Source organism: Anolis sagrei, chromosome X (genome assembly GCF_037176765.1).
Source record: "Anolis sagrei isolate rAnoSag1 chromosome X, rAnoSag1.mat, whole genome shotgun sequence".
NCBI lineage: Eukaryota > Metazoa > Chordata > Lepidosauria > Squamata > Dactyloidae > Anolis > Anolis sagrei.
Window position 1 is genome coordinate 42,106,363 of NC_090034.1, and position 12,415 is coordinate 42,118,777.

Here is a 12,415-nt window from a genome sequence, read left to right on the forward strand (position 1 = left end):
TCTCTTGTCAGTGTTGAGGAATCTGAGCTGTTAGGCTCAAAAATAACCCTCAGGGTAATTCTTTTGCTTGTAAGCAGCTTAAGTTGGAACCTGTTGAGGTATATCTCGACCTTTTTGGAACGTCACATTGGCTTATTTCACAAACTTCTATGCAGTTCAACTGCTAGAGAAAAACAACCATATCCTTCAATTCCATGTGAGTGTGGCATCTTTAGGGAGTGAACAAGATTTTCCAGAATCTTTTTACGGAGAAAATGATACAGATTTCTCTGCTTTCTGTTCAGTTGAGAAGGAGGCAGTGATATTATTTTTAATTTATTTCAGACATTTATATTCTCATCTTTTCACCTCCAGAGGGAGCCTCAGAGCAGCTTACAATCAGCAACCACTAGATGCCAACAATAAAAACACAGTTAAACATTATTTAAAATATCATCATAAGTTAAAAGAGCATTTAAAACAGGCCACTGTGCGCAGTGACTATGTTATAATTGATTGTTCTCTCCAATTCAGGCAGGCCAGAAGTAACTGCTGTCTGTGCCCCTTACATTCAGAATGTTCAGTTTATCATTTACTATAGTGTACCATCTTTCTGCCAAAATGGCACTCGAGTTGGCTAACACGAATATTAAAAAATAGCACTAATTTATTAATAAAATTTAACGTCTTAGATGCTGAATACAAATCTGTTTGCCTGGCAGCAAATGAAAGGAATACCTACTTAGTTGAGATCCACAGCTAGGGAGCAACTACCAAGAAGGCCCTCTTTCACATCCACACAAACTGTGCCTCCAGTGGCACAAAAGAAGACCTCCACCAAAGCATTTGGAAGCCTAGCAGCCTTGTAGGGTAAAATATGGTCTTTCGGAGACACATATTTTACAGGGAAAGTTTGATTCTTAAGATCCATGGCTAAGACAGTAGAATTTCATTTGACAGTTATGCAAGTCTGGAATCTGCCGCTGTATAATCTGTACTTAGTGATTTTGCTCTGTGACTGCTCATTGTGATGTTTTCAGTTCTTTAATGTATGGACTGCTTTACAAGCACACAAGCCATCTTCAGCTTGGTCTTTGGGGAACATATTGAGGCTACCGCTGTTGTCTTTATGGAAGTCGAGCTGTCAGATTCACCTTGCGTAGTTCCTCTAGATTAGGGAGCACACATCCACAGTTTCAGACTGACTGCCATCAAAGTTGCTGGTGAACCCCTCTCCAAACCCCTCTGCTTCCACCAGTTCTGGCGTCCTGTTGCACATGGGACAAAGTTGGTTCCGGACAATAGATGATCTCATCCAAATAATGAGATTCCAACGCTCTCCAGAGGTGACCGGCAGCGCCCCATGCATCTGTCCCCCACGATGGAGCAATCCATGAAAAAGCACATGCTCCACCTCGATGTACTTTGGCACAGGGTTGACATCCTTTAAAAGCAGAAATAGCATCATGTTAAAATGCCAGGCAAACGACTCTTTGGAATAAAAACAGAAGAGGGAAATGGAAATATATCTTCTCATAGTACACCTTTTCTGATATGTGAAATGTGCTAATCACTTAGAAATTAATAACAGGACTAGATAAATTGTATGCTCACCACCAATGTTAAATGGAACCTTAGCCTGCCTTTTTAATATAGTGGACCATATCAATCAGAGGTTATTTGAATCTTTCACAAGTACACAACCAGGTCTGAAATATGTCTGTTTCATGCATGCTCAATGCATGCTGGGAGTGTGGCAATCCTTTTTCCACGTGTGGTGGACCTGCTCTAAAGCAAGGCAATTTTGGAACTTGATATAACAACTACTGCAAAAAAAAAATGTCAATGTTGCAATTCAACTAAATTCTGAACTTTTTTTTGACTTGGACTGCAAAATAGACAAGTGAAATCAACAAACACAAAAACATTACAATAGATGTTAACTGGGGCGAGAATGTTATAGGTACAAAATTGGAAAAGCACATGAATGCTAACCTAAGAAGAGTGTATTACAAAGATTTTTAATCTAGCAGAACTAGATAAATTGGCAATGATGTTCAGGGGAAAAACCCAAAACAATTACAAAAAGGACTGAAAACAATTTCTAAAATTCATCAAAAAAGAAAAAAAAAGACAGACAACTATGGAATTTGAATAAAACTGAACCAGGGAAAATCACCTCAAAAATAATCTAGAAACAAGAATTAGCCAGAGTTGCTATCTTGGAAGATGCCCAGCAGACATCTTTAAAGTAATACTATCTCTTGAGAGAATAATAAATTTTTAAAAAGAAGTATGATCCTTTTCTTCTGTTTAGTGCCAGAATCCCAATAACCACAGGTAACTTCTCTGGCCATGTGAGTTCCATATAGCAGGGATGTTCTGGACTTCAGCTTCCAGAAATCCCAGCCAGTGTGGCTGATGGGTTGCAGAAGTTTTGCTACAAAACATCTGGAGAGCCAAACGTTTCTTATCTCTAAGCTTACCAGTTTGCTTAATCTTTAAAAAAAAATCTGCCATAGCCATACCATCTGAGAGTGAACAGCATATTTTTGTATAGAATATAAGAGCAATAAAGTAAACAAGTGCAAAGTAAACCACAGGAAGCTCATAATTTTTAGAATGATGGCACCTCTTTGAATTCGGCAAAGTAGAGGTTGCCATCTGTGAACTCTTTCCCCAAGGAAACATTAAGTGTGACTTCTGCATTGTCGTAGTGGGAGCTTAAATCCAGGTCTTCTTTTAAGGCATATTTCACCACAAAAGCTTTATGGCTGTCCAAGTGGCCTCCCCCACAGTCTGGATAAAGCAGAGCCGCAAGGGGCTGCAGGTATTTCTCACGCAAAGGGGTGATGAACGCTTCATCCATCCCAAGTTCATTTAGGAGAACCTACACAGAATGGTATAAGAGGGAGAAAGAAAAAGCTATAGGGTGAAACGATGAATTAAAGTCATTTTGCAATGGCTGAGAATGGCTCTCAGTTTTCTTATTGTTATATTATGTTAACACCCAGTCATCTTTAATATTGAATTTAAACTCACATCTTATGTTCACTATATTTTAATCTTTGTCCTGTGTATTTTAACATATGTATACGGAAGAAATACGCTGTAATAAGTTTATTTAATAAGTTTATTGTCTAGCTCCAGTGCAGTCTGGCTTTAGGCCAGAACACGGAACTGAAACAGCCTTTGTCGCCTTAGTGGATGATCTGCGTAGGGAACTTGACAGGGTGAGTGTATCCCTGTTGATTCTCCTGGACCTCTCAACAGCCTTCAATATTTTAGACAACAGTATCCTTCTGGGATGCCTCGCAGGAATGGGTCTTGGGAGTACTGTTTTACAGTGGCTCCAATCCTTCCTGGGGGGTCGTTCTCAGAAGGTGTTGTTGGGGGACACCTGCTCAGCCCCACAGCCTTTGTGCTGTGGCATCCTGCAGGGTGCAGTATTGTCGTCGTCGTCCCCCTCGCGGGAAAGCTCAATTTCACAATCCCTGTTTTAATGAGCCCCCCTCTGCAAATAACCTGCTTCTCCTTTTATCTCACCCGTGTTTTTAATTAGTTTTTAATCCGTTTTTTAATCATTTTCTCGCACATGTAGCTGCCCATTGTCACTGTGACTGTTTATTGTAATCTTATATAGTTAATGTATTCATATGTTTTATGTAATTATGATGTTGTTCGTTGCATGTGTTTTTGGTTTTATTTTGCTGTAATTTGTTGATTGGGCTTGGCCTCATGTAACCTGCCCCAAGTCCCCGTTGGGGAGATGTTGGCGGGGCATAAATAAAGTTTATTATTATTATTGTTGTCTCCCATGTCATTTAACATTTATATGAAGCCGCTCGGAGAAATCATCCGGAGTTTTGGAGTTTTATGCCATCTGTGTGCAGATGACACCCAACTCTACTGCTCCTTTCCACCTGCTGCTAAGGAGGTTGTTCAGGTCCTCAACTGGCGCTTGTCAGCTGTGACTGTCTGGATGAGGGTAAACAAATTGAAACTAAATCCAGACAAGACAGAGGTCCTCCTGGACATTCACAAGGCCAAACAGAGCATAGTGTTACAGCCTGTGCTGGACATGTTTACACTCCCCCTGAAGATGCTGGTCTGCAGCTTGGGAGTGATCCTGGATTTATCATTGAGCCTGGAACCCCAGGTTTCGGCGGTGGTCAAGGGAGCATTTGCACAATTAAAACTTGTGCGCCAGTTGCGCCCATACCTTGGGAATCCAGACTTGGCCACAGTCATCCACACTCTTGTTACATCCTGTATAGACTACTGCAACGCACTCTATGTGGGATTGTCTTTGAAGACTATTCGGAAGCTTCAAGTGGTCCAATGGGCGGTAGGCAGGTTCCTCACTGGAGTGTCATACAGGGAGCATACAACCCCCCTGTTACGCCAGCCCCTTTGGCTGCCAGTCTGCTACCAAGCTCAATTCAAAGTGTTGGCTTTAGCCTATAAAACCCTAAACAGTTCCAACCCAGGGGAATGTATCTCCCTCTATGAACCTTTATGGAGATTAAGATCTTCTAGGGAGGCCCTGCTCTTGGTCCCACCTCCATCACCAATGCAGTTGGTGGAGACAAGAGACAGGGCCTTCTCAGTGATGGCCCCTCGGCTATGGAACTCACTCCCCAGGGATATTCAATCAGCTCTTTCCCTCCTGGCTTTCGGAAAGAAAGTAAAAACATGGCTATGGGACCAAGCTTTTGGAGAATAACGGCAGTGCGATAAATGAATGTACAATCTGTGCAATGACAATTGGAATGGCTCTGGATTACAACCTTGGATTATATGATTTTAATAATTGATGTAATTGTTTTAGATGTTTTTAATTATTTGGTTTTTAACATAAATGTTTATCAATTGTATGTTGTTTTTAAGACATTGAATTATTGCCGATGTGTAAGGCCGCTCTGAGTCCCCCTCAGGGTTGAAAAGGGTGGGGTACGAATGTGGTAAATAAATAAATAATATTTTATATAATGGTTATGATGATTATGTATTTTAGCTATGTTGTAACCTGCCTCAAGCCACAAGGAGAGAATATGTCCTGTTAGTCAATAAGTCCCATTGATTCTGAAGCATTTACTGCACGTAGGACTAAAACTGGATCTACCGCTACACATTTCCCAATGGACAGCTCAGTTGCTTTCTCATATGACATACCTGTTAAGTTCAGGTGAGCCATACTATCCCCTTTCACACTGTGATGTCCAGACTTTGTCATCTACAAAACAAGGCGCTCACCCCATAGTTATTCATAGAGTTTGGCCTCCCCTTGGGCATCTCGGAGTGTTCAAAACTCTCCAGTTCTTTGATGAAAGCTTGACAGAATTCCTTGGCAAATACTGGCAATCGATAGATTCTCTTATCTGATAGGAGGGAATTAAAAAGAGAGGTATTAAAAAGAAAGAGGCTTGTACTGAGTAAGAATGCTCTCCAGGCAATCAAACAGAACAATGTTGGCTTTCATTTTGGAAATGGGTTCATTCTTTTTATTGAGATAGGACCCTAGCTCATTGAGAGGTTCATGCTTTGCATACAGAAGTGTCCCATGTTTAATCCTTGGCACACCCAGTTAAAAAGAGTCTCAGTTTTTCCAGTGAAGGCCAGAGTCCTTATTCCTAATATTGCTGGACTGCGATGCCCATAAGTTCTGATTGATGGCCTCAGGCTTCTGGGAGATGAAGTTAAACAGATTGTGGGGATTCAAGGTTGGGACAAGCTGCCTGAAAACAGTGTGCTGTCTAATTGTTTGATTTTACACAGAAAGAAATTGAACGACTTTCAAAGCCACTACCTGCTAAATGCATTTTGTATAAAGTGAATTCTCACCCAGGAATACAAAATGCCAATACAGTCAAAGATCTTGCACAAAGAATTCACACAAGGGGTTGCAGTGAGTTTTCCGGGCTGTCTGGCCATGTTCCAGAAGCATTCTCTCCTGACATTTCACCCACATCTATGGCAGGCATCCTCAGAGGTTGTGAGGTCTGTTGGCAACTAGGTTTATATATCTGTGGAATGTCCAGGTGTGTCTTGGAACAGTTTCTTTCCGTAGATATGTTCACACAAGTACCATGCCATGTGTACTTTACTGATAAGTCAATTTCGCTTACCTGATATAGTTTCTACACGACTGAGGAGGCCTTGGAGATCTGCCTCTTTGGATGTACAGTATTTGACTGTTTCTAAAAACTGTGGTGCCAGAAATGATTCCTAGAAGTGGAAGAAAAAGCAAGATGTGTGAAACAGAATGGAAAGTGCCATTTTAAGAGGACTCCCTTCCTGAATACCTCTTCCTGTAACACTCTTTACACACAGACATGGATGGACCAACTGACAAACAGACAGCCCCTGATCTTAATAATAATAATCATAATAGTAATAATAACTTTATTTTTATACCCTGCCTCCATCTCCCCGAAGGGACTCGGGGCATATTACAAAGGGACATGCCCAATAAAACAGGTTAAAATAAGCATAAAAAACAAGCAATATCAAACATCAATAAACATAAAATTCAGACTACATTATAAAAACTATCAAAGCTAACGTGGCTGAGCAAATAAAGTGCTGGGTTCGAATCATAATTACTAAGTGCAATGAATCCTAAGAAGAGCCAGGGAAAGTGCAACAATCAGAAGGCTGGGCTAGGAGGCAAATGTCTTTAGGCTATTAAGGTGTTAGAAGTGCCAAAAAGGGACCATGTTAAAGTGCAGGAGGTGGATAGGTCAGGAAATTCGGTGGTGAACTGCCTCATCAAAGGCACAATGGAACAGGCAAGTTTTTTATTCCTTGTGGAAAATGGAGAGAGTGGGAGCCTGTCTGATCTCCCTGGGGAGGGAGTTCCAGAGCCGAAGGGCCACCACAGAGAAGGCCCTTTCTCTCGTCCCCACCAACTGAGCTTGTGAAGGCGGTGGAAGCAAGAGAAGAGCCTCCCTGGATGATCTTAAAGTACGTACTGGTTCATAGGGGAAGATGCAATCATGAAGATAGACTGGTCCCAAACCGTTTAGGGCTTTATAGGTGGTAACCTACACTTTGTATTGGGACTGGAAACTTATTGGAAGCCAATGGAGCTGTTTGAACAGAGGGGTTGACAGCTCCCTGTAACTAGCTCTAGTTAGTAGTCTGGCTGCAGATCTTTGAACCGACTGTAGTTTCCGGGCCATCTTCAAAGGCAGCCCCACAAAGAGTGCGTTGCAGTAATCCAATCTGGAGGTAACTAGGGCATGGACCACCATATCCAAGTCAGACTTCACAAGATACGGGTGTATCTGGCGCACAAGCTTTAATTGCGCAAAGGCCCTCCCAGCCACCGCCGACACCTGGGCATCAAGTGTCAAAGCAGAGTCCAGAAGGACCCCCAGACTGTGGATCCGTGTCCTCAGGAGGGTTGTAACCCCATTGAGCACAGGTTGCCACCCTATGTCTTAAAAATACATCAATATCAACACGAGGTTCTTTACCTGTAAAGTATAGAGCTGTGGGTGCTTTGGTCTGTAGTTCCGGGAGATGATTGCTTTCCTCTCTTTAGAACGGTAACTTAATTCCTTTCTTCTTTGCACTTCTTTCTCAATCTGGAAAAATCCAATCTGATGCTTATTAAGCGATCACTAGATGGACAGAAGACAAACTTAACACCCCAATATTCTCTATATTTACTTTGATATACTGCATAGTCTAATCTTATCCCCTCTTTCTTAGAAGTGAGTCCTATAAGTTCAAAATGATGTTGTGAGCGCATGATGTACCGAAAGGATTGAGTGGTGCAACCTGATCTTACTCTACAATAGAACCCAGATTGTGTCATCAGTTGCCAAAGAAGAAAAGGTGCTATAAATCAGAAATGCCCTAGCCACAGAAGCATAACCTATGGTGAGGAAAGGCTCCACAATTCCCACCCTTGCTCTAAATCAATTAATTAAAACTTGTGCGCCAACTGCGCCCGTACCTTGGGAAGTCTGACTTGGCCACGGTGGTCCACGCTTTGGTTACATCCCGTTTAGATTACTGCAATGCTCTCTACGTGGGGCTGCCTCTGAAGACTGCCCGGAAGCTGCAGCTAGTCCAACGCTCGGCAGCCAGATTTCTAACGGGTGCTGGGTACAGGGAGCATACAACCCCTCTGTTATGCCAGCTCCACTGGCTGCTGATTAGCTTCTGAGCACAATTCAAAGTGCTGGTTTTGACCTACAAAGCCCTAAACGACTCTGGCCCTGTTTACCTGTCCGAACGGATTCTCCCCTACGAACCATCAAGGTCTTTAAGATCTTCCGGGGGGGCCCTGCTCTCGATCCCACCACTGTTACAATCGCGGTTAGTGGGGATGAGAGACAGGGCCTTCTCGATGGTGGCTCCCCGGCTTTGGAACTCCCTCCCACAGGAAATTAGAACTGCTCCCTCCCTCCTGATGTTCAGGAAGCTAACAAAGACTTGGCTATGGAATGCGGCCTTTGATAACCGAGTCAACTTTGGTCCACATGGAAGGAGAATGAATACCTGTGAATTATGACCAGGAATGCTTTGACGACGTGGCTATATCAGTGTGATGATGACGATGTTGTATTGCAATATGTTTTTAATTGTGTAATGATGATGCATTGTGTGGTTTGGATTTTTGTATATGAACACATGTTGTGAACCGGATCTGAGTCCCTCTTGTAGGTGAGAAGATCGGTATAGAAAACTTTTAAATAAATAAATAAATAAATAAATAAATATTAATTATTATTAATAACAATGATAATAATAATGAGTCTATCTACAGCCTAGATTACAGTGGTCACAAGAAACAATTGATCCCCCAACTTCCCAAGCATTCTAGCATGTCCTTAATTCTATTCTGCCTTTTTACAAAAAATATATAAGAGCTGGTATTCTAGTCAAAATGGTCAAATTGTTTATAGGAATATTACTTGTGGTTATGTATTCATTTTAAATATATTGGATTATATTTAGCCCAAGCTAAATATAGGAGCCCTTGGTGGCACAATAGGTTAAACCCTTGTGCCAGCAGTACTGAAAACTGACAGGTTGCAGGTTCGAATCCAGGGAAAGCATAGATGAGCTGCCTCTGTCAGCTCCAGCTCCCCATGTGGGGACATGAGAGAAGTCTCCCATAAAGATGGTAAAACATCAAAACATCTGGGCACCCCCTGGGCAATGTCCTTGCAGACGGCCAATTCTCTCACACCAGAAGAAACTTCCAGTTTCTCAAGTCACTCCTGACATGGAAAAAAAAGCCCAAGCTGAAACGCAATTAGGTAGAACAAGATATATACGTAATAGTCTGACAGTTGCCTTTGCTTGAGGGGGAAATGAGATGTGGTTTTAATGTTTTATTTGTGTGAATGTATTTTTATTATTTCACTGATTTACTTTATTTTATTTTTAAATGGGGGGTAGAGGTTAGTTGTTGGTCTGTGTTGGAAGGTATGGGGAAAATTATGCTGTGGGATATTATTGAGTTCTTGTGTTTATATTTGTTTTTGTTGTGAACATTTAATTAAACATAATTTAAAAAATCTATTGTGCCTTTGGTAGATTTTAAATTCCATCTGTTTGGAAGGCAACCATGGCAAAGGGGCAGTTAGTTCTTTTACATTGTATTGTACTGTACCTCTTGGATTACAGTTGTAAATTCTTCCTCCGTTCTGCAGCCACGCTGTCTTAATGCCTGTCAAATGAAGAGGAAAAAAGAAGCAATTTAAATATTAGGAAGAACTTCCTGACAGTAAGAGCTGTTTGGAAAGATGCTGCCTGGTGGGGGTCTCCTCTGGAGATTTTCATGCAAGATGGCCATCTGTCAGGAGGGCTTTGGTTATGACTTCCTGCCTGGCAGAATGGGATTGGACTGGATGGCCTTTGGGGTCTTTTCCAACTCTAGGATTTGATTATTCTAGGTGTGAGTGACTTTCGGAAAGCACACATATTTTGCTTCATAAATGGCAGCCCTTGTACTAGCTCCTGTATCAGTGTACAGCTTCCACAAGGCCTTTGCTCATGTTCCTGTTGTTGTTTGCAGGCAACATTTTCAGATCACGCAGGATGGGTATTAGGTCCCCTGAAGTAGCCTCACAGGTATATCTTTTAAGTGTAACTCCAGCCACATATATGCATATATATTTGCTTTGGATAGCATAGAGAAAGGCAAACAACACTGAGGCATTTGTTTTGCTCTCTGTGCCCCTGTTCAGAAGATTTCACCCCACTTTCTGTCCCTGTGATTTTGAAATAACTGGCTTATTGTGGAAAAAGGGACTGGTGAGAAAGATTCAGTGGAGACCCTTTTCCCCATGATAACTCTTCCAGGAGTGAATCTCCCTTCCGAGGGATAGATTCCTCTCACCCTTGTTGTCTCACCCATTCTTAACTAGGAGTCATTTGTAAGTCAGATGTTTGTAACTCGAGGATTGCCTGTATAGGTGTTATACAGTCCAACGCTTGGACAAGGCCCTGACTGTCCACCAAATTAATTTTAGAGTTTTTTTAAATACTTGTAGCCAGATTTTGTTCATTTTCATGGTTTCCTCCTTTTTGTTGAAAATGTCCACATGCTTGTGGATTTCAATGGATTCTCTGTGTAATCTGACATGGTGGTTGTTGGAGTGGTTCTGCATTTCTGTGTTCTCAAATAATATGCTGTGTCCAGGTTGGTTCATCAGGTGCTCTGCTATGGCTGACTTCTCTGGTTGAAGTAGTCTACAGTGCCTTTCATGTTCCTTGATTCGTGTATGGACAATGCTGCGTTTGGTAATACTGGCTACCAGTATTAAAAAACTGCCAAGCCATCAAATGCTAATCAAGGTGGTCAGTTGAAATATTCACACCTAGCTCCAGCAGACAAGAGTCCTTTGTCCCACCCTAGTCATTCCACAGATATATAAACCCATTATCCTAGTTCCAACAGACTTCACTACCTCTGAGGATGCTTGCCATAGATGCAGGCGAAACGTCAGGAAAGAATGTCTCTAGAACATGGCCATATAGCCCAAAAAACCTACAACCCAGTGATTCCGGCCATGAAAGCCTTCGACAATACATGGCTCTCATTTCTCCTCCCAACCTTCCCTTCTGCAGGCTAAACAGAGGGATTACTCGTGGTTTCCCTCCTCTGGACACTTTCCAATTTAAGAGTCAATGTCTCTTTTACAGCTGTGTGGAAGGGGCCCAGTCTTTGGCCTTCCAAGGGTTTTGGACTTCAACTCCCAGGATTCCTTATCATTGGTCACAGCGGCTGAGGCTTCTGGGAGTTGAAGGCCAAAACCGCTGAGGCCGACACTGTCATCCTGAGAGTTCACTACAGAAAGCCTGTCAGAACCGGAAGGAAGTAAAGAGGGAGGGATCGGGAAAAGGGGTCCGCTCCCACCCATCTCCCCTGATTACCGGCCCGTATTCCCGGCGGAGCTGCTCGGGGTCCCCGGCGTAGCGGACGTGAAGGCCATAGCGCGGCACGAAAAGGTTGTCGGTGAAAAAACAGGCGCAGGAAAGGAAGCCCTTCCTGACAGGCCTCACGCTGCCGGCCGCCATGGAGTCCGCCCTCGAGCCCTAGTGAGTGGGTCCGTCGCGCAAAGCGCTCCGGGAGGAAACGCTCCCACACGTTCCGGAAAGGCGCAGAGAGGGCAAACCGAAGGCCTGCTGCTGTTGCTCCCCGGCCTAGACAAGCCCGCCTGGTCGCCGGCGGCCATTGAGTTGGCCTGAAGTCACAATGGCGAGGCGCCTCAGTCCTGTGTCTCGCCCAAGGGGAGCGGATGCCGCCTGAGCCGCCACTGCAGAGGGGCTTGGGTAGGCCCGGCATGGAGGAGGAGGAAGAGGAGGAGGAGGAGGAAGAAGGAAGGGGGCCTCCGCCTCGCCCCCCGCCCAGCAAGTTCGAGGACATCTTCCGCCTTCTCTCCGAGGGACGCTTCCCGCCCGGGTTCGGCGCCATCCAGAGGAAGAACCTCAAGCGCTATGCCCAGAAGTTCCGCGTCGAGGGTGAGGGAGTGCGGGCCCCGGGCTGGAGCCCTTGCCATGCCCCCATTGGGAGGGAGGGAGGGAGGGCCCCAAAGGACCTGCACGCAGGACAGCCAGGGAGGCAGGGCCCCAACTAGCACAACCATATGCTGGACACAGCATATCATTTGAGAACACCGAAATGCAGGACCACTCTCACAACCACCATGTCAGGCTACACAGAGAAGCCATTGAAATCCACAAACATGTGGACAATTTCAACAGAAAGGAGGAAACAATGAAAATGAACAAAATCTGGCTACCAGTATTAAAAAAAACTCTAAAATTAAAACAGCAAAACAGCAGAGAGGAAACAAACAAGGACATCTAATCACCTCTGAACAAAAGCACTTCCAGGCTATCAAATGCTAATCAAGGTGGTCAGTTGAAACATTCACACCTAGCTCCAGCAGACAAGAGTCCTTTGTCC

The 12,415-nt window shown here is 43.6% G+C and overlaps 1 protein-coding gene across 1 annotated transcript; it reads right to left on the bottom strand.

Moving 5' to 3' along the window:
- On the bottom strand, window positions 1-11,523 carry OGFOD2 (2-oxoglutarate and iron dependent oxygenase domain containing 2). Its single transcript, XM_060785510.2, has 7 exons — window positions 11,380-11,523; window positions 9,614-9,670; window positions 7,461-7,571; window positions 6,108-6,207; window positions 5,236-5,360; window positions 2,612-2,869; window positions 1-1,423 (listed from the first exon to the last, which is right to left on the bottom strand). Exons 1-7 carry the CDS (start codon window positions 11,521-11,523, stop codon window positions 1,148-1,150), a joined length of 1,071 nt encoding a protein of 356 aa, XP_060641493.2. The 3' UTR covers window positions 1-1,147.
- Between the last annotated feature and the right edge of the window lie 892 nt (window positions 11,524-12,415).